General features: G+C 46.5%; 2 protein-coding genes across 11 annotated transcripts in view; both read left to right on the top strand.

Annotated features, from left to right (window-relative positions):
- Nucleotides 1–21,724, top strand: part of WDR37 (WD repeat domain 37) — a 47,013-nt gene that overhangs the window by 10,458 nt on the left and 14,831 nt on the right. For 5 of the 10 annotated variants that reach the window (XM_081062484.1, XM_081062485.1, XM_081062487.1 and 2 more), the window contains exons 2-10: nt 6,109–6,286; nt 10,538–10,634; nt 12,985–13,080; nt 13,385–13,449; nt 13,852–13,987; nt 15,488–15,559; nt 16,807–16,851; nt 19,142–19,218; nt 21,328–21,562. In XM_081062484.1, the coding sequence (XP_080918610.1) occupies nt 6,149–6,286; nt 10,538–10,634; nt 12,985–13,080; nt 13,385–13,449; nt 13,852–13,987; nt 15,488–15,559; nt 16,807–16,851; nt 19,142–19,218; nt 21,328–21,562 (961 nt within the window). In that variant the 5' untranslated portion in view covers nt 6,109–6,148. Of the gene's footprint in view, nt 1–6,108; nt 6,287–10,537; nt 10,635–12,984; nt 13,081–13,384; nt 13,450–13,851; nt 13,988–15,487; nt 15,560–16,806; nt 16,852–19,141; nt 19,219–21,324; nt 21,563–21,724 lie in introns of all 10 variants that reach the window. The other 5 variants (XM_081062479.1, XM_081062486.1, XM_081062478.1 and 2 more) reach the window with 1 other exon arrangement.
- Nucleotides 230–1,466, top strand: LOC308497974 (biorientation of chromosomes in cell division protein 1-like; the record flags this gene model as incomplete). Its single annotated transcript, XM_081049079.1, has 1 exon — nt 230–1,466. The coding sequence occupies one exon, from the start codon at nt 230–232 to the stop codon at nt 791–793; it is 564 nt and encodes a 187-aa protein (XP_080905205.1). The 3' UTR covers nt 794–1,466.

The raw sequence follows: 21,724 nt of genomic DNA, 5'->3' as shown, positions 1-21,724 counted from the left end.
CAGAAAGGAAGAAATAGAACTCTTTTTATAGATGACATAATAGCCTACATAGAAAATATCGGAATATAGAGCGCGGCTGCCTCAGAGCCGGCCTCCTCCCCCTCCTCCCCTCCCGCCGCCGCCGCCGCCGCCTCTTTCTCCGTCCCCCGCGCCACCTCCACACGACCCGGGCCCTCTGTCCCTGAGGAGAAGCCGCATTAGGTCTCCTTCGCGGGCCCGGGGCGCGAGCATGGCGGACGGCGGCGGCGGCGGCGGCGGGGGTGCGGGCGCGGTGGGCGGCGGCGGAGCCGGCCAGGGCTCGGCGGGGGCGGGCACGGGCGCGCCGGGGGCGGGCGGGGGCGGAGGCCCCAACAACCCGGCCTCACTGCCTCCCGGCGACCCCCAGCTCATCGCTCTCATCGTGGAGCAGCTCAAGAGCCGGGGCCTGTTCGATAGCTTCCGCCGGGACTGCCTGGCCGACGTGGACACCAAGCCAGCTTACCAAAACCTGAGGCAGAAAGTGGATAATTTTGTGTCAACACATCTGGACAAGCAGGAATGGAATCCTACGATGAACAAAAACCAATTGCGAAATGGTCTGAGGCAGAGTGTGGTCCAGTCGGGGATGTTGGAAGCAGGAGTGGACAGAATAATTTCTCAGGTGGTGGACCCCAAACTAAACCACATCTTCAGACCCCAGATAGAACGAGCAATTCATGAGTTCCTGGCGGCCCAGAAAAAAGCAGCGGTGCCAGCACCCCCTGCAGAGCCAGAAGGCCAAGACCCTCCAGCCCCATCCCAGGACGCTTCCTAAGAATATGCCTGACATCTTTTGGAAGCTCCACTGAATCAGCGGTGAAGAAATGGATTCGGTTCATAATAGTACAACTTCAGAATGAAGACAGGCCACGGTCGTCACTGATTGTAGCCTTGACTTTGGGGCAGGGTCCAGCTTGAACAGGGAGCAAGTTTGACCTATGTGCCCCTGCACTGCACTGCCACCTGGCTAGCCTGTCTGAAGGGATGACAGCCAGCAGACACTACAGAGATCTGAAGAAACACTACATCAACCTGGTGTTCTCCAGAAACAAACCTTGATACTTGAACTTAGAGGTGCATGTGGATTTGGGGGTTTGTGCTGGGGAATAAAAAAAGCTACAGTAAAGGAACAGAACCAGTCTCAAAGGTACAATTTCTAAGAATGACAGTAAAGGTTAGCTGAGAGCGAGTTTTGACAGTGCTCATATGGTACCGTTTCTCAGTTACAAACTAGAATGCACAAGCCACTAGCAGCAAATAGCTTTAAGGTGTTGTGATGGTGTACGTGAATCTTGTAGGGGACCCAGGATGCATGAGGAGGCTCAGACATTAGATACAAGGAAACATTTGCAGGCTCTCTGTTTAGGGCTTCTTCCTATCCTGCAGGGATAGGCAGTCTTGGGTGTTTATTTTATTCCCACGTTTGTGTTTTTTAGAAAAGTGAATGATTAATAAATAGCTTAAGTTTTATAATAAAAAAAAAAAAAAAAAAAAAAGAAAATATCGGAATATACAAAAACAATGTGCTAGAACAGTGCGTTCAGTAGGACTGTAGGATGCAAGCTTGATGTGCAGTAATCAGTTGTGTTTTTACATACTATCAATTAGCATGTGCCAATGTAAATAAAAATATAAGACCTAAAATTGCTCAAAAAATAAAAACTACAAATTTCGGTGTAATTTTGAGAAGACATGGGACTTTTATGTAATGGAAAACTACAAAACTGAGGAAAGAAAGCAAAGATGATGTAAATACCGTGTTTCCCCCAAAATAAGACCTAGCCGGCCAATCAGCTCTAATGTGTCTTTTGGAGCAAAAATTTTTACAAGTAAAATAAGACCGAGTCTTACATTAATTTTTGCTCCAAAAGATGCATTATAGCTGATTGGCCGGCTAGGTCTTATTTTCGGTAAGCAAATATACAAGGTCTGACTATTAACTTCACGAACTTGTTACAACAATGTTGCTAACGTTTTTTTGATATCAGAGGGATTATTCATTATGAATTTGTACAAACTGGACAGTTAACCATGTTTACTATTTGGAAATGCTGAAAAGGCAGCGTGATAAAGTTAGATGAAAATGACCTGAACTTTTCACCAATAATTCATGGCTCTTGCCTCACGACAATGCACCAGCTCACACGGCACTGTCTGTGAGGGAGTTTTTAGCCAGTAAACAAAGAACTGTATTGGAACACGCTCCCTACTCACCTGATCTGGCCCCCAGCAGCTTCTTTCTTTACCCGAAGATAAAGGAAATATTGAAAGGAACACATTTTGATGACATTCAGGGCATCAAGGGTAATACGATGACAGCTCTGATAGCCATTCCAGAGAAAGAGTTCCAAAATGGCTTTGAAGGGTGGACTAGGCACTGGTGTCAGTGCATAGCTTCCCAAGGGGAGGACTTCAAAGGTGACCATAGTGATATTCAGCAATGAGGCATGCAGCACTTTTTCTAGGATGAGTTTGTGAACTTAATTGTCAGGCTTTGTACTGTGTTCAATGATAGGTAAGCTCAACATAGTAAAGATGCCAGTTCTCTCCAAGTTGATGAACAGATTAATCACAATTGCAATCAAAACCCCATCAAGATTTTTGTAGATGCGGAAATGCTTATTCTAAATTGATTTGGGAAGGCAAAGGAACTAGACTAGCCAAGACAACTTTGGAGTTGCTAACTGATTTCAAGATAGCACAGTGATCAAGGCTGTGATACGGCAGAGGAATAGGTCACGTAGGTCAGTGGAGCAAATAGAGAACCAAGGAGGAGTTCCCTGTGAGTATAGCCAGCTGAGTTCTGACCAAGGTACCACACTTTCTCAGTTCACTATGGGGTGGACAGCCCTTAGCACAATGGGGCTGGAGTAATTGGACACCATCAGCAAGAAACTCCAAACACAAAAAAGCAAAACCCTTGATCTAAACTTCACCTTATAAAAACTCAAAATAGCTTTACATAAATTTAATTTAACCTATAAAAGTAAAATCTTAAGGAGAAAGTTTTTGGGATTTAGGATTGATGTAAAGTTTTTAGACATGACTAATTAAAAGTATGATTTATAGAAGAAATATAATTGATCAATGGGATTTTTATCAAGATTAGAAAGTTTTGGGGCCGGCCCCATGGCTCAGGCGGTTAGAGCTCCGTGCTCCTAACTCCGAAGGCTGCTGGTTCGATTCCCACATGGGCCAGTGGGCTCTCAACCACAAGGTTGCCGGTTCAACTCCTCTATGGTGTTGAATCCTCGAAGGGATGGTGGGCAGCGCCCCCTGCAACTAAGATTGAACACCGCACCTTGAGCTGAGCTGCCGCTGAGCTCCCGGATGGCTCAGTTGGTTGGAGCGAGTCCTCTCAACCACAAGGTTGCCGGTTCGACTCCCGCAAGGGATGGTGGGCTGTGCCCCCTTCAACTAGCAACGGCAACTGGAGCTGAGCTGCGCCCTCCACAACTAAGACTGAAAGGACAACAACTTGACTTGGAAAAGAGTTCTGGAAATACACACTGTTCCTCAATAAAGTTCTGTTTCCCTTTCCCAATAAAAAAAAGATTAGGAAGTTTTGCTTTGTGAAAAACCATGTTAGGATGAAAAGACAAGTTAGATGCTGGCAACAGCTATTTATAATCTATGCATCAGACAGGTAACTCACATAGAGAATAAGAAATCTCAGATCTTGGCAGTAAAAGCCCAAACAGTCCTTGTTAGAAAAATGGGTGGAGGACATGAAGAGGCATTTTACTGAAGAGGACCCAAGGATGGCAAATAAGACATGAAAAGATGTCCAGTATGACTAGTCACGAGGGAAATGCAAATGAAGACAGGCTATTAACACACCTATGAGAACAGCTACAATTAAAAATAGTGACAGTACCAAATGCTGGTGAGGATGCAGAGGACAGAAACTCGCATGCGTTGCTGATGGGACTAGAAGAGCCACTGTGGAAAATAATTTGACGGTTTCTTAAACTCAGCTCAAACATAGAGGTACCTTAGGATCCAGTAATTCTATTCCTGGTGTGTATGCCAGAGAAATGAAAATATAAATGCACACAGAAATTTGCCTTACATATAATAACCTGAAAATGGAAACAACCAAGTGTCCATCAGTTGATGAATGATGAGTAAAATGTGTATTTGGCAATAAGAAGGGATAAATTGCCGTTATGTGCTGTGATATGGATACACCTTGAAAACACGCTAAGTGAAAACAGCCAGTCACAGTAGAGCAGCCCACGTATTGTATGAATCTATTTATATGAAATGGCCAGAACGGGCCAGTGGAAATGTAGACAAAGTAGTTCAGTGGATGGCTAGAACTGGCTGTGGGGAGTGACTTACATGGTGTCTGAATTCCCTCCAAAGGTTTCTAAAAACTAAATGTGCATTTGCCCTGGGCCCCAGCATCCTCACTCTTGGCCTTCATCCCAAAGAAACGGAAAGTTAATGTTCACACGAAAACCTGTGTGTTAGTGTTCATAGTAGGTTTGCTTGTAATAGTAAAATCTGGAAAGAAGCAAATCTTTTTGCAATGGCTGAATGAATTCTATACTGTGGAATACTACCCAGCAATCAAAAGGAAGAAGTACTGATACGTGTAAAACTGGTCTGGATCTCAGGAGCTTTAAGCTCAAATCTCATGGGTGCGTGCTCTGTGCTTGCGTTTATATAACGTTCTCAAACGGCAGCAAAAGTCAGGAGATGGATGGCTGTGGGGAAGAGCTCAAGAAAAGGTAGGACAGTTGCAGTCTTTCATAAAGAGTGAGGTGCAGGAGGGAAAGGATCAAAAGATACTGTCTGTAGTTGTAGAAGGAAGATAAGTATATTAACACTACATGAACTAACAGACTTACTGGGAGGAGGGATCAACAAGAGCAATAAGTATCCAAAACATGACTCTGCAGCTAAAGAAGGACAATGTTGTGTGTCAAGTATGTCACCTACAATTGCATTTACTAACAGTGATGTGGTTATATTGCGAGGAGGGTTTGATAACAGCAGGAATGAGTGCGTGATGTCCAGATGGACAAAGCCAAATTTGGTGCTGTCTCATGGCGGCCCTGGGAACGTGGATGGTGCCAGTAGGGACGTAGTGTGAATATGAAATGCTGACACTTGAAGACAGAAGCATGCAAACTGAAATACACAGTTAGCATTTTTATCTTTTTTTTAAAATTGGGGAAGGGGAAAAGGACTTTATTGGGGAACAGTGTGTACTTCATTTCAATCTTAGTTGTGGAGGGTGCCGGTCAGCTTCAAGTTGTTGTCCTTTCAGTCTTAGTCGTGGAGGGCGCAGCTCAGCTCCAGGTCCAGTCGCCGTTGTTAGTTGCAGGGGGGCGCAGCCCACCATCCCTTGCAGAGTTGAACCGGCAACGTTGGGGTTGAGAGGACACTCTCCAACCAACTGAGCCATTTGGGAGGCAGCTCAGCTCAAGGTGCCGTGTTCAATCTTAGTTGCAGGGGGCGCTGCCCACCATCCTTGTGGGAGTCGAAGAATTGAACCAGCAATCTTGTGGTTGAGAGCCCACTGGCCCATGTGGGAATCGAACCGGCAGCCTTCGGAGTTAGGAGCACGGAGCTCAAACTGCCTGAGCCACCGGGCTGGCCCCCTCCCCCCCGTTAGCATTTTGTGCATTGACTAACATATTATTTTAGACATACTGGGTTAAGTAATTCATTAAAAATAATTTTACCTGTTTCTACTTTTTTAATGTGGCCACTAGAAGGTTGACAGTTATTTGTGTGGCTGGCATTATATTCCTTTAGAATCTAGTCTAGAACATCACTTAGAACTGGTTTCCCTGGGAGTAGGCTGAGTCTGGGGAAAGTTGATTAAGGGAGAGTTCTATATTTTAATCTCTTCTTTGCTATTTGATTTTTAAACCATGTTAATGAGTTAGATAAAAAATGACCCCGTCAACAAAGACTGTACCTTAAAACGTGTTAATTTGTCACATTCTAAATTACATAGTAAATGTTAACCAGAGTAAGGAAATTTGGAGTTAAAAGTAGTCATCCACTGTTGTTCCTTCATTTCAATTTGCTATAACCAGAAATAAAGTACTTGTTTTTCCTGCTTTTGTCTAGCTTATTGCAGGAGTGACCAGGACTTCACCTCGTAGAAGTAATGCCCACAGAAAGCGGGAGTTGTTCAACTGCTCGCCAAGCAAAACAGAAACGCAAATCTCATAGCCTTTCTATACGAAGGACTAACAGCTCGGAACAGGAGAGGACGGGCCTGCCAAGAGACATGTTAGAAGGACAAGTAAGTTAGTGCTGAGCGTTTGTGATGTCCCAGAAATAGTTGAATGCACACAGGTCTCAGAAGTAGAGAAAAAGTGGGGGTTACCAAAAAATAAACCTCTCCCCCCCAGTAAACCAATAAACCTGTCAAACACAACAGCCTACACAGCGATAGGATTCAATTCCCAGGTTAATAATTTTGCAACACTTAAAAAACGTGGGTGTGACAGTTTAGATCAGAATTGACTGTACTAAATTCACAGTACCGTTGACAGTACAGTTTTGGTTGTCTGTCTGGTTGTTTCAGGAAAAGAAGAGAACTGAGTAGCGTTTCAGTGATCTTTCTGTTCCTGGAGGGTTTCTGCAGTCAGGTCTTTCAGTAACTTGTTTGCTTTATCTTGTGTCTGCCGTAGTGAGTGTCATCTGTTTGTCATAGGGTGTCTTTGTGATAATTTGATGTTCTCTTTGTTAGATGAGCTAATACTTTATTTTTTATTTATTTAGTTTTTGAAATATTTTATTGGGGAAGGGGAACAGGACTTTATTGGGGAACAGTGTGTACTTCCAGGAGGTTTTACAAGTCAAGTTGTTGTCCTTTCAGTCTTAGTGGTGGAGGGCGCAGCTCAGCTCCAGGTCCATATACCGCTGTTAGTTGCAGTGGGCGCAGCCCACCATCCCTTGCGGGAGTTGAAGAGTCGAACTGGCAACCTTGTAGTTGAGAGGACGCGCTCCAACCATCCGGGAGCTCAGTGGCAGCTCAACTCAAGGTGTCATGTTCAATCTTAGTTGCAGAGCCCACCATCCATTGCGGGATTAGAGGAGTCACACTGGCAACCTTGTGGTTGAGAGGCCACTGGCCCATGTGGGAAGTGAACTGGCAGCCTTCGGAGTTAGGAGCATGGAGCTCCAACCGCCTGAGCCACTGGGCCGGCCCCGAACTAATATTTTATGATAAAGATGTTTTCTTATATTTTTTCTAGTTCCTTTATTATGAAAATGTGTTAGCTTTTAAAAATTGTGAAGCCCAATAAAAGTATATTATAGTAAAATAAATTCTAGACATATCTAATAATGTTCCTATAGTACATACAACAATATATGTATAAGTATGTACAGATTTGTGACTATGCCTTCACAATTAGAACTAATTCATTTGCCTGATGTTATAGGAAAATAGGCTGAAATCTCAGAAATTGGCTTATTGGAATTTGGATCTTGTCAGAACTCTGTGTGGACTCACTACCGGGCCTCTAGGCTGCAGCACGTGGGCAGCAGCAGTGTACACGCAGGACGCAGCATATTTGCTGGGGCCTAGTGAATATTCATTTAGAACCCTGTTACTGTGTGTTGAGTGAATGAAAAGAACGGATGTCTGGTTCTGCTTTCTAAAAGAAATGGTTCCATCTTAATACTGGAAATAAAACTGTAGACTTTTAAGGAGTCTCCAAAACAGCTTGGGTATTCTTAATGTGTTGGTGAGCTCGGTGGCCGTCACAAAGCACACATTCTGGGGGGGGACTTAAACAGCAGACATTTATTCTCCCACAGTCCTGGAGGCGGGACGTCCAGGATCCAGGTGTCACAGCGCTGGTTCCTGCTGAGGCCTCTCTCCCTGGCGTGCAGACGGCCGTCTTCCCTGTGTCCTCACGTGGCCGTCTCTCTGTGTGTATGTGTCCCTTTGTGTGTGTCCTCATCTCGGTAGGACATCAGTCCTATTATATTAGGGCCCAGCCCAGCGGCCCCATTGTACCGTATTAACTGTAGCTCCAAGTATAGTCACAGTCTGGGGTGCTGGGTCACAGCACTTAGGAAAGTGAATGTTTGAACCAGAGCTGTGCAGCGGAACTTCTGTGATGGAATGTTCTAGGTCTGCGCTGTCAGATATGGGTGCTCCAAGCCACGTGTGGCTTGTGTCACTGAAGAGTTTAAAAATTTTTTTTTTTTAACATTTTATTGGGGAAGGGGAACAGGACTTTATTGGGGAACAGTACTTCCAGGCCTTTTTTCCAAGTCAAGTTGTTGTCCTTTCAGTCTTAGTTGTGGAGGGCGCAGCTCAGTTCCAGGTCCAGTTGCCGTTGCTAGTTGCAGGGGGCGCTGCCCACCATCCCTTGCGGGAGTCGAGGAGTTGAACCGGCAACCTTGTGGTTGAGAGCCCACTGACCCATGTGGGAATCGAACCGGCAGCCTTTGGAGTTAGGAACATGGAGCTCCAACCGCCTGAGCCACTGGGCCGGTCCCTGAGGAGTTTAAAAAATTTTATTGTTACATTTAAATAGTCAGATGTGGCTACTGGCTTCTGTGTACAGTGCAGTCTACACTGTACATTAACAGTCTAAGGTGTGTTTTTTTTAATGGTTAGACTTACTTAAATTTTAGCAGTAACACCCCACCCCCTTTGCTAGCATCTTCTAGCATGAACTCCCATAAGAGGTGTTCTCTTGGCCCTCTGAATGCCCAATGTCCATTGTGATGTAGCACAAGTGGGTGGTGGCATCTCAGGGTAGCCCTTTATGCAGGTCACTCAGAATCCTGCTGGTGCCATGCGGGCCCTCCTCTCGGGCCCTCATCCACGTGTCTCAAGTGCTCCCTCTGTTGGGCCCTGGTGTCCTGGGTGGCTGGGTCAGCGGCTGATGGATGATGGTGATGGTGTGCGGCACAAGCTGTTAGCATGGTGGGTGTGGGCACAGGTGGTTGGTCACCAGTGGGTTTGAGCTGAACAGTAGGCCATCCTGCTTAGGTGAGGCTGCAGCCGTGGTCTTTTGTTGGGGAGCAGGAGCCAAAGTGAGCACGAGGGTGGACGAGCCATGGGGCTCGCCTCTTCCTCACACGTCGAAGCAGTTAGGGAGCAGGGCTTAGCACAGGGGCGGGAGGCTGGCTGCCCACGCTGCCGAGTGCACATGTGCACGTGCTAACGAGCTCAAATGCGTTTACGGAATCATGGTAGCTTTTGTGCTGAGAGTCACAAATAACAGCAAAGTTCAGCCCTGAGTTCTGGGTCTGTGACGTTGAGTGGCAGCAGGAGAGCAGTGGGAGGTGAGGAGGAGCTTAATGGTTTAGTTTAGTTTTCCTTGTTATTTTACATTTTCATCTCTTTTTTTGTCATTTTTTTTGCTATTTTCGAGAGCTGTTGAGAGAGGCTATATTCTACCAGATCCAGTTTGTAAACAAGTGGCTTCACATAATATTTTTAGGTAGCCTGTAAAATTTACTTGAGGGTTCTATGATTACTTCAAAACATACCGCTAAAATGCTTACGTCATTACGTCATTAGAGATCGTTTTGCCTAAAATTTCTGTCTTCTGAAGAAGTTAATCTGAGAATTCAATAAATGTTACATATCTTTTTATTTGCCACTCATTAAACATCAAAAAGTTTGTGGTGCATATAAATTTGCAAAGTCACTTAGAAAATTACACTGACAACAGGTGATACTGTAACATTATTTTAGAAATATTTGTTAAGAATTTTGTTTGAAATCCCTCTAAGTGCTGGGAGGGGTCACACAGGAAATACTGGGTAACGGTGTCCTCGGGATGAGAGTGGAACACAGGCTGCATCGGTCTCCCTGTCATTGGCAGTGTCTGCAAAGTGAATGCCTGTGAACAGGGCTAGTGGGACACTGGTGCTCGTGTGACCACACCTAAAAATTCAGTGGAAGTTGCTGCTTCTTACTGATGTCCCTTGAGGTTACATGGGCCTGAAGGTGTGCAGGGCTTGTGCCGAGGTGTGGGGAGCGTGGCACACTTGGGAGCTTCCACAGTAACGTTTTTATTTAACTGATACATTGTTTTGCTCTCTTAGGTGAGATTTTCATTTCCCTTCCATGACAATCTTTTAGTTATTAAGTTGAGTTACGGGGAATATACAATGGACATGAGGACTCGAAGGCACATCTTCTATTAAGATATAACTTAATCAAAATTGACTTACACCACACGATAGAACTTAAAGGCTATTGGAAATATAATCTTATTTATGAGAACTGCCTTCTCTACAGATTTGGAAGTTTCGAACAAGGTGGGCTTCCTTTCCTGTGAAAAGCAGTTACATTGTTTTGAAGAAGAGTTTCCTCTTCAGTGCCACGGAATCCTGGGCACCATTTGTACAATTTGATTTAGTTTCATCTACAGAAATTTGAAACAGTTCTTTAAGCGTTTGCTGTATTAGAAATAAAACATGTAAAGATACAAAAGAGTTGAAGATAAAGTATATTGGTACTTGGTGTCAGAGTTTCTCATTCATTCATTTTTAACAAAATCTTCCTTTTTTACAGGATTCTAAGCTGCCTTCCTCAGTTCGCAGTACACTTCTGGAACTGTTTGGTCAAATAGAAAGAGAATTTGAAAACCTTTATATTGAAAACTTAGAATGTGAGTATCTACCAGTTCTGTACTTTTACAGCTTTTCACTTGGAAATCCCTAAGAAACAGATTTGTGGGTAGACATTCACCACTCATCCATTTTCTCTTCTGCTATAATTAGCTTAGTGGCTTAGAATAACACAGTTCATTCCCTCACAGCTCTGCAGACAACGTCAAGTGTTGACAGAGGTGTGCCCTTCTGGAGGTGTGAGGGGGCTACTGCTTGTCTGGGTTGTGGCGGATTTCATTGCCCTGTAGTGGGGACAGGGCCAGTCTTCCTGTTGGCATTCCCAGTGTCTGCAGCCTGCCGCGCTTCTTGTCTCTAAGCCTTCTTCCCTCCTGCAAAGCTGACAGTGGCTGTGGAGTCCCCTCGTACACCTGACCCGCTGTGGGGTCCCCTCATGCACCTCTGACCCTCCTGAGGACGTGTGGGAAGGATAGGCCACCTGGGTCCTACAGGGGGGTCCTCCCATTGAAGGTTCTTCACCTTAATCACACCTGCAGGGCCCCTTTGCCACGAGGTCACATGTTCACAGGTTGTCTTTGGAGCGGGCAGTATCCTGACCACACCTGCTAATCCAAATTGCAATTTTATGTAAAATAAATGCATCTTATAACTTTTCCTACATGAAGTATACTGTATATAAATTGAGAAAATGTTAATTCATACTTTTCTTTAAAATAATACCATATCTTGAGAATTTCCTAAAATGTGTGTATTATCTGACTTATTAAAGGTAAACTAATTTTTCATTAGTTTGGCTTTAGTTCTTTTTTAAATTTTATTTTTGAAGCAATGCCTTCATTTGCTGAAGGGATCAAGCAGCATGAACAGGAAAGATATCTGCGATTACCCCTGCCTGTCAGCCTATCCCACTTGCAAAGGAGAGCAGCTTCTGCACTTTGTGCTTTTAGTTTTTCTCATGATCGTATTTAAAAATTTAACCTACTTCTGTTTTTTGCTCTGTCAACTTTAGGCCACATGCATTTATACTTCACTGTGAAATATTAGGAAATGAATGTGTGCTTTACCCTGCACTGCTCCATTTATTACCTTCCAGTTTTTGTTCTTTTACAGGGTTTGTGTTTGTAAAATTTTTAACCATAAGCAGGTCTTTCATGCCTTATAAGTTGATTCCAAAAATTAATACTAATAAACAGCATTTGCATTATTAAAATATTTTCACTTTAGAATTAAGTGATGTAGTTGGATCAGTAGTGAAGAGAATGTGATCCTGTGTCATTTAAACTTCATGACTAGGAAATTTAATGTTTTAATACTGGATTTTCCTTAAAAGTCCACCTTGAAAATTTACAGAGAGAGAAATTATTCCAACTTTTTATAAGATAAAATTTAGGTACCATGTATCTGATTTTAAGGGTTCCTTTAAGTGTCAGGTTTTATGGACCCGAGTACTGTTGAGTCCCATTGTGCTCTCAGGCCTGTGTTTTTATGAATTCATGCAGTTCGTTCAAGAGAAACCTCCAGTGCTGAGGTTCAGTGGCTCCTGCTGCTTGTGAGACTGTGTCCCGGTGGCCCGGACTGGGTCTGTTGGGAGCCCTTGTCCTTGGCCCCCCTCTCACTGACCGCACTGTGCTCTCAGCCAGAGCAGATCCTGCCCAGGCCTGGGAGGCGGCGTGGCAGGCGCGCAGCTCAGCGCTGGGTGCGCCTGCGGCCAGGCAGTGTCTGGCTGTGTGGCCGCAGTAGCTCAGTGTGCTAGGACGGGGTCCCTTTCCCCGCCATCTTCCCTCCGCCCTGTGGAGCGGTGCCAGCGGTGTGCCAGCAGCTGGCCAGCACGCAGCTGAGCCTGCCTCCTCCCGTCTGCTCATCGTGGCTTCGGAGCTCATGTCCTTCCTCGTCATTCTTCTCTGTCCCTATATGTCCCTACTCCGATTCCTTCTTCATACCTTTCCTGCGTTTTTAATCTTCCCTATGCATAATCCTCACGGAGCTCTCTGTGGTGCCACGCAGCAGTAGTTACGTTTTCTTATTTCACGTTTTCCCCTTAATTTCAGTATTCTCAGCTACACTGTAAGTATTCCGTTGAATTTTGGACAGTATCAGCATCATGTGTTTAAACATTTAAAGTACAAAGGGAATGGACCGTCCTCACCTTGCAGAGCCCACACGGTACGAGCACCCATGGGTCATGTTGTCCCCTGCAGGAAGGGCTTTCTGTTTGTGGAACGATGTCTTGGGTTTTTGAGAACTCTGTGATCGTGTTTATTAAGCTGTTGTTCATGTATTTGTTTAGACAACAGCAATATGTAACACTGTCATGTGCTCAAGTTTTGGCACTGGTATGTTTAAACATGAAAAGTACATATTTTACCTTTTTGAAAACATTTTTATTTCCAGTGCGTAGAGAAATCGAGACTCTTAATGAGCGTTTAGCGGCTGAAGGACAAGCGATCGATGGGGTGGAGCTGAGTAAGGGCCAGCTCAAAACCAAAGGTATGGGGTGTTTGTGAGGGGTGCCTGCGGATGGCATGTGGGGGGATGTGGGACTCAGTGCAGGTCCCGGTATGCTTTCGTGGCCGCATGACTTGAACCTGTCATTCAGGTGCGGGCATGGAAGGAAGAAGGCAGCGCTGCTAGTTAGGGTTCCCGTCCCAGCCCGGGGTTGTCGCCATGTCTATGTGGACCGACCCCGCCTCCTGGGATGCACTGTCTCCCCATGGGAAGTGGGCCACTGCATGTGTGTCTCCAGTCTGTCCCTGGTCCCTGGCTCCTGACTGTTCACTCTCTGTCTTGGCAGCCAGTCACAGTACCAGCCAGCTCTCCCAGAAGCTGAAGACCACATACAAGGCCTCCACCAGCAAGGTATGTGAGATGCTGGCTCGTGGGCCACTCACGTGCTGCTGAAGGGGTGCAGACGTGCACTGGAAGTCCATGGCTTTCAGTGAGAGTGATAGGAAAAGATAAACTTGTGTGTAGGAAAATTCAGTGGTTGGATCTGTGGAGGAGTGACGTGCAGCCCGTGAACAGGCCCTTCTGTGGTAGGGCAGGATCATGAAGTGGGGGAGTGGTGGCCCTGACTTCACCCCTGCTTCTGGGACCCAGCTAAATGAGTCCCACTGTTTGCACTTGTGTCCATGGGTGCCTTTGATGTTCTAGTGAGTGATGTAGGCATTTTCTAGACATCCTTTTCCATTGTACCTTCCCTAACTTAAAGACACTCTCTCAGTAAACTGTCTACAGTACTCCTTCCTGTCACAATCTTAGCTTGTCTCCAGCTTCAAGACCACCACGTCGAGGGCTGTGTGCCAGCTCGTGAAGGAGTACATTGGCCACAGGGACGGCATCTGGGACGTCAGCGTGGCGAGGACACAGCCCGTGGTGCTGGGGACTGCGTCTGCTGGTGAGCAAAACGCTAGTCCCGCCACTCGTTGAGCGTGCCTGCCAGGCAGCTGCTATGAATGACTGACCCGTGGGTGGCAGCAGACGTGTGGCTGAGCGGTCACTCCGTCGGGCCTTCCACATGCTGTAGGGCCCCGGGAGAGGCAGCTGGCCATGTTAGGGAGGCTCTAGGAGACAGCATAAGGTGCAGCGCCGTTTAAATGGGAGGTGGTGTTTTCATTGGTGTATCGTTTTTCCTCGTGAGCTGCAGCCGAGAGAGCAGTGCTGTGTGATCTCTGCAGGGTGGCCACTGTGCCAGGATTTAGGAGACCCCTGACTTCTCACTAAAGAAAAGGCATTTTTGAAAACTGTCTAATGGGCATAACCAAACACCCCTTCAGATAGAAATTACTGGAATTACAAATGGTGCTCACTTGTTAAAAATGACTTTCCCAGCTATGACAAGTTACTCACAAGATTCTGCCTTTTCCAGTGGAAATAGAGAATGCGAAAGTTAGAATGACGAATAAAATTTTTTCTCTTGTTTAAAACTGTTCATACAGGAGCACCCCAGATTGTTTTTATGGAAATTACAATTAAGAAAGAAGAATAAAAAGGTTTCTGATGTCTCAGAAATCTCATTTGGGTAATCAGCATTTATTTTTCAGGTGTCTTCTGTAGTCTACTTTTTTTTTTTAAATTGGGGAAGGGGAATAGGACTTTATTGGGGAACAGTATGCACTTCCAGGACTTTTTTCCAAGTCAAGTTGTTATCCTTTCAGTCTTAGTTGTGGAGGGCGCAGCTCAGCTCCAGGTCCAGTTGCCGTTGCTAGTTGCAGGGGGCACAGCCCACAATCCCTTGCGGGAGTCAAACCCGCAACCTTTTGGTTGAGAGGACGCTCTCCAACTGACTGAGCCATCTGGGAGCTCAGCGGCAACTCAGCTCAAGGTGCCGTGTTCAAGTTTAGTTGCAGGGGGCGCTGCCCACCATCCCTTGCAGGACTCCAGGAATTGAACCGGTAACCTTGTGGTTGAGAGCCCACTGGCCTATGTGGGAATCGAACCGGCAGCCTTCGGAGTTAGGAGCACGGAGCTCTAACCCCCTGAGCTACCGATCTGGCCCTGTAGTCTACTTTTTATCTTTTTATTATGCCCATACGTGGAAAGGTCCAAAGGAATATTTATTACCACAGATAATTTATGACTGGTTTTGATGCTATTTGCATGTGAGCGTTGCATGATCTTCTGAAAAGTTTAAATATTTCACCAACAAATGAAGCCAGGCAGTGACTGGCCTGTGTCTAGGTCTCCAGCCTGGTGCAGTCAGTGTAGCAGTTGCCTACTCTCCCGTCTCCTTGGAAACGAGTCTTTGATCAGGTGAGTTACAAAGCAGGAGGATCAGTTGCAGGAGATAGTGGCGGTAATGAAGCGCCTCGTTTTCAGGATACTTATCTTCCTCTGTTAATAAAAAGACCGTATGACCAGTGACAGCTCAGTTCTTCTTGTCTGTCTCGATTTGCAGATCACACGGCGTTGCTGTGGAGCATCGAGACCGGGAGGTGCCTTGTCAAGTACGCAGGCCATGTGGGCTCAGGTGAGCGCCCCATGTCCTCGGCTGCCCAGATGGGGGTGTGCTGGTCGGTGTGCACCGCACGCCTGCAGGTGTGGGCTCAGTTCCCTGAACGATGTCGTGTTGGAGCCGTCTGTGTTTTACTTAGTGTTGCTCGGAAAGGCCCATGAGACAGTTTGGGAACTGAAGTGTGTGTGTTACTTATCCAGAACTATGTGTTCACCTGGGGACTGGCTTTCTGGTCTCAGCTGCTGTGGGCCATCCTCTGCTCTGGGCTCCTGCCTGCTGTCTGTGCCGTGGTTGAAACAGCAGTTCTTTCCTGCCCCTTCCGTGCCCTGCGTGCCTCATGTTCTGACCAGGTTCCAGCCATTCCACTCCCTCCGCTCTTCCACCGGGAGGCATCACCCTCATGTGCCTGTTAGGTGGCCCCGGCGCCCTCCCCTTACCAGCCACCGCCACCCCTGAACCCTGTGGACAGTCTCAGAGGTGGCGTCTGCCTTCTGCTTGTAGATTAGGAGTGTCCCCACCTGCCGAGCTGTCCCGGAAGTGAGCCCATCCCCTGCTGGGGTGAGGGCGGGAGGGCCAACCTGCAGCGAGTGCTTCAGCCTGCACTGGGGCCCACGATGCACACGTTCTCATTCCGTGTGGTGCATGTCTGTGGCTCGGTGGTTCCGCATGAGCAGACACGCACCCTTTGCTTCCATCCAGCAGCAGCGCAGGCAGCCTTTGGCTGCTCCCCTCTGCAGCATGGGCACTGCTGACGGGGGCAGTGAGGAGCGAGGTGACAGCTGCGCCCGTTGTCTCACCAGCTCCGCCTGCAGTGCTAACAGGGAAACAGCATCTCCTGTGTTTTCAGTTCCCTAGGAAAGTGTCATTCAATGGGTGTAGTAATGGACTTTCTCTGAAACAGCTTGCTGGCGCCCGGCAAAGTCCCTTTCCTGCTGTGTACTCGCCCCCGTCCCCCGTGTCCTTTAGGTGTGGTAATGGGAAGGATGGGGGTTTCTATGTGTGAAAAGAGGCAGAGCGTTAATATTCCTTCTCTGTATGTCCTGTACCTTAGCAGTTAGGTAGCTGACATGTGGTATTTTTATTGTATCTCTTCTCTTGAACGCACACATTTATTTGTACTTGAACCGACTGGGAGGCTCTAGCACTGAACCATTGTAATTCTTTTAGTTTTTAAATTTAATTTTGCAATACATACTGTAGCTATAATAAATATTCATGATGTTTTATTTTAAACATCGTTTTGTAATATTTTTATTTTGCAGTAAATTCTATCAAATTCCATCCATCAGAGCAGTCGGCTCTCACAGGTACGTTGGTGGTTTTTTTTCTTGAACGGTTATTGGTAATCATAAAGCAGCTGTAACCATTCTCTGGTATCAGTAGCATCCGAATTATCCATGCCTTGCCCTAAAGTTAGTCATTAGTAGATTGTTTTTTTTAATATGTCTTTTTTTAAAAAAAATTTATCGGGGAACAGTGTGTTTCTCCAGGGCCCATCACCTCCTTCAATCTACCGTGTTTCCCCGAAAATAAGACCTAACTGGACAATCAGCTCTAATCCGTCTTTTGGAGCAAAAATTCATATAAGACCTGGTCTTATTTTAATATAATGTAAGGTTGGGTATAATATAACATAACGTACATAACATAACAATAATATAATATAAATAATACTGGGTCTTATATTAATTTTTGCTCCAAAATTAGAGCTGATTGTCTGGCTAGGTCTTATTTTTGGGGAAACGTGGTAGTTGTGGAGGGCACAGCTCAGCTCTAAGTCCAGTCACCATTTTCAATCTTAGTTGCAGGGGGCGTAGCCCACCATCCCATGCGGGAATTGAATGGCAACTTTGTTGTTGAGAGCTCTCTAAACAACTGAGCCATCTGGCCGCCCGTTAGTAGATTTTTTGAAGTACCTGGGAAATGAGTAAAAGAAATACATTGAGTAGTACTTTTTTTGATGAGTAGTGGATTGCAGATTTCATGAGCTTGACTTTATAGTGTGATTAAAATCGATCCTGTTCTTGAATCTTGCTGTGAAGCACTTGGTGGCTGCCCCCAGGCCCTGCTTACACTGTGACGACTGTCGGCAGACTGTGACTCAGTTCTCTGAGGCCCTGTCATTCCTGCTGAGCCCCGACTCCTGCGAGCACCTGAAACACACAATGTGCAGTTGTCCCGCGTAGTGGCACTCTGCAGAGCCTGCATTCTCACTCCTTTCTAGCTGGTTCTTCTAAGCTGGGCGGCTTGGGTTCGCCGTGTTTTACACTGCGGTTTTAAAAACACCTTCATTATCAGACCGAGGAGTTTCTCTATAAAATGCCCAATAGCCATAGATCCCCTGTGGTGGTGTGGGAACACTGGCAGTGTTTGGATGGAACCGAGGTCAGCAGGCGTTGTCTGTAAAGGACCAGAAGTAAATGTTTTCATCTTTGAGGGCCACAGGTGTGTCACCACCATGTGACCACTCAGCTCTGGGTTAGTGTGAAAGCAGCAGAGACGCAGAAAGCAGATGGGTAGACATGGCTGCCTGCAGTGGCCATGTTTACCAAACGGTGGCTGCCTGGTGAGGCCCGTGGGCATGGTTTTGTTGACCTCAGGATAAAGGACAGAAGTGGTTCTAATTGGGTGCTTTCACCCGTGAGTGGAACGAGGTGGGAAGGTCAGTTTGAGCGCCTGGGCCTGCCCACAGCAGCTAGTGATACCTGGAAAAACAGGAGGGAAGTAGGTGAGGAGTTTAAACTTGATTAAATCGATCGTTTGCTGTGTTGTTGGGAAGAGGGGACATGGAGGGAGACCGGTGACAATCAAAGGAGGGGACGGAATCGAGGGACAGTCCAGAAAGGAGCGACGGAAACTGAAACAGGTAAAGCAGGGGGGAGAGCAGTGCGAGACGGCTGTGGACCTGCTGCCGATGCGAAGAGAGATTGGCAAGTCAGGCAGTAAGTTCATTTGATACCTGAGAAAGGTACCACCGCCTACACATGGCCACTCCTTTGGGGTCGCTCTGCAGACACGAGAAGGGGAGGGTTCAGGCGGTGCTCGTGAGGGTGAGTGGAGACGGCTGTTGGGCATGCCTGCAGCCTGTCTGGGCCTGCAGCTGCCCTCCCTGTCTTTCCGTTTCTAAGTCCAAGCACCACCTTGCAGACTTGGTGGGAGTGAGGTCTTAGCACTTGCGGGTGCTTGGCAGGTCGTGAGGTCCATCAAGCTGAGCAGATGGGAACGTGCATTTGTGTGTTACTTTTCTGAAACACCTTCGGAACCTGCTATAGCCGCAGTTAGAGTATAATTGGGTTTCAGTTTACTTAGGTAGACGGAGAATAAAATGTAGTATTTGTAAATTGTTTCTGAACCTTCACAGCTTTTCACCTGAAAATGAAACTGGGAACATTTTCCTCAGTAATTATCTTACTCTTGTGCATCTGCTCTATTCTCAAAAGTATTATGCCGTCTCAGAAATAGCTTCTTAAAGTGAAGCACATTCGCCTTACTCCGGCCACTGAGTTGCAAACGTCTGATGACGCTCAGAGCCCCGCAGAAAGCACACTGTGCACACGGGGTGCACTTTGGGTAATTTCCCCCAATTTCTCTCCTCAGCTTCTGGAGATCAGACTGCTCACATTTGGAGATATGCAGTCCAGCTGCCGACACCCCAGCCCGTGGCCGACACTAGTGTAAGCACACGTGTACTTATCCTGAAAACGTGACCTGGGGCATGTGGTAGGGTTCTGGGTGTTGGCAAATTTTAGGACAACTTTGTAATGTCTCATGGACTGAAAGTTTTCCCCCAAATCATAGGTTGAAGGCCTAACTAACCCCCAGTGTGACTGTATTTGGAGGTGGGGCTTCTAAGGAGGTGATTAAGATGAAATGAGGTCATAGGGTGGTGCCTTGGTCCTATAGGATTAGTGTCCTTACAAGGACTGACAGCACAGAGCTCTTGAGCTCTTTCCCTCCCTGTACGCACCTGGGAGAGGCCAGGTGAGCATGCATTGAGAAGGCGGCCATCCACACTCCCAGAAGAGAGCCCTCACCAGAAGCTATACCTGCCGCCCTCGGCCGTGGCCACCCAGCCCAAGCTGACCCAGGCAGTGTCTAAGAAGTACCTTTATTTGTTTATTCAAGTGCTTGCTTTCACCTCCCTTTCCACAAATATTAAACATTTACCATTAATCCTTTTAAATTTATGATTAGATTATATTTCTTAATATTTTGCATATTTGGTTTTAGACAACTTAACCGTCTTTCATATAAGAAAACCACGTAGGTCAGTGGCATGCATAACATTTTTATGTGGGTGAAGTTTTACTGTAGGTAACAAAAGACTGCGTATGAGAAGAGGAATGAATTGACCGATTGAAACCCTAAGTCCTTCAGTGACTGACTGACTCGTACTGTTGGATACAGTTGTGCCATTGAGCCCAAAGTGCGTAGCTGCAGTCACGCAGACATCTTAATTGTTCTGTTGAGTGAAATGAGCTGCTAGTGTCTGTCACAGGACAGCTTTGTGCTGTCACCTCATGTGCTTCACCCTCTGCCCCCCGCCCCCGCCTGTGCTGCTCCCTTCTCAGGCCTTCACACTTGCTGTTCTCTCCAGTGGGAATGCTGTTCCCCAAAATACTGGTGTGCCATGCTCCATGCTTTCTTCACATCCTGACTCAGATGGTACTGGAGCCAAGAGTCTGTCCCTGATAATTCTATCTAAAAGCAGCCCTCATCCTGCATTATGTTCTTAGTGCCTAAGACCAAATGTGTGCGTGCATGTGACACCTGTCCCTGTACTGTGTGTGTGACACACCTGTCTACTGTGTGTGAGACACCTGTCTCTGTATTGTGTGTGTGCATTTGATACCTGTTCCTGTACTGTGTGTGCATTCGTGTGACACCTGTCTCTGTCCTGTGTACATGTGACACCTGTACCTGTACTGTGCGTGACACCTGTGCCTGTACTGTTCATGTGACACCTGTCCCTGTACTGTGTCACATGACCCTATACTATGTACATATGGCATGTATTCTCATACTAGTGTGTGTATGCACAACATATGTTTCCATATGTGTGTGTGCACGTGTGTGTGGTGTGTCCTCCTTGCTGACATGGAGGCTCCCTGAGGCGGGCAGGGCTTTGCCTGGTCTGGCTACTCATTCTCCCACCTGTATGTGTCACACAGTTTACCTCTCCTGTGCTCTGCGCCCTGCCTGTATGAGCTGAAGGAACAGATAAATGTGTTTTCAGAGACCCGAAGCCTAGAATGACTGTTAAATTATGTTTTTATTTTATCTTTAGCTTTTGGCAAAAGACTGTTGATACTGTAGGGAAATAAAGTGAACTCTAACATCTATTGTTACAGCAGTAGGAGTCTAAGTATATGTATTTTAAGCAGTCTCCTGAGGATTGAAATGTTCTTTTTTTTATTGATAAATTATTGACTTTAAGTTGTATTTGTTTAGTGTTATTACATTTCTCCTAACACATGGTAAAAACCTAAAACGTTGAAAACCATTTTATTTTCCATTTTCCTGGTTAGTGGAGATGAACTGTAGCTCGTTTAATGTTGTTGTGGCCCTGACTTTTTTTTCTCCTTACATCCGGCCCTGGGTTTTAGCCAGGTGAATACTCATAAAGGTGGATACTCATAAAGGTGAAAAACAGCCCCAATTATGTGCCAGGTGCTCCACTGGTGTTGGGCATAGCAATGATCAAGTCCTAGAAAGACGAGGGACGACAGTCTGATTGTGTGCTGTGGGCCTCAGGACTTCTCTGCTCTCTCCTTGGACAGCAGATAGGTGGCGAGGATGAAGTCGAGTGCTCTGATAAAGACGAGGCCGATGTGGACGGAGACGTGTCCAGTGACTGTCCTACCATCCGGGCGCCATTGACTTCCCTTAAGAGTCACCAGGGAGTGGTCATAGCTGCTGACTGGCTGGTTGGGGGGAAGCAGGCAGTGACTGCGTCTTGGGACCGGACTGCGAACCTGTACGATGTGGAGACGGCGGAGCTTCTTCACTCCCTGACAGGTACTCCAGCACTGACCCCCAGGTGTGTGCCCGCATACGTCTCACCTGCACAGTCCTGCCGGTGTACAGTGGTTTTAATTCTCTGGGTGCTTTGGCTATGGTTTCCAGAGATCCTTTCTGATAGAACTGTCTGTAGCCAGGTTTATCTTTAGGGGATTCAGC

The sequence above is a fragment of the Rhinolophus hipposideros genome (genome assembly GCF_964194185.1).
Source record: "Rhinolophus hipposideros genome assembly, chromosome: 1".
NCBI classification, from domain to species: Eukaryota; Metazoa; Chordata; class Mammalia; order Chiroptera; family Rhinolophidae; genus Rhinolophus; species Rhinolophus hipposideros.
This window is presented reverse-complemented; position numbering and strand designations above follow the sequence as displayed.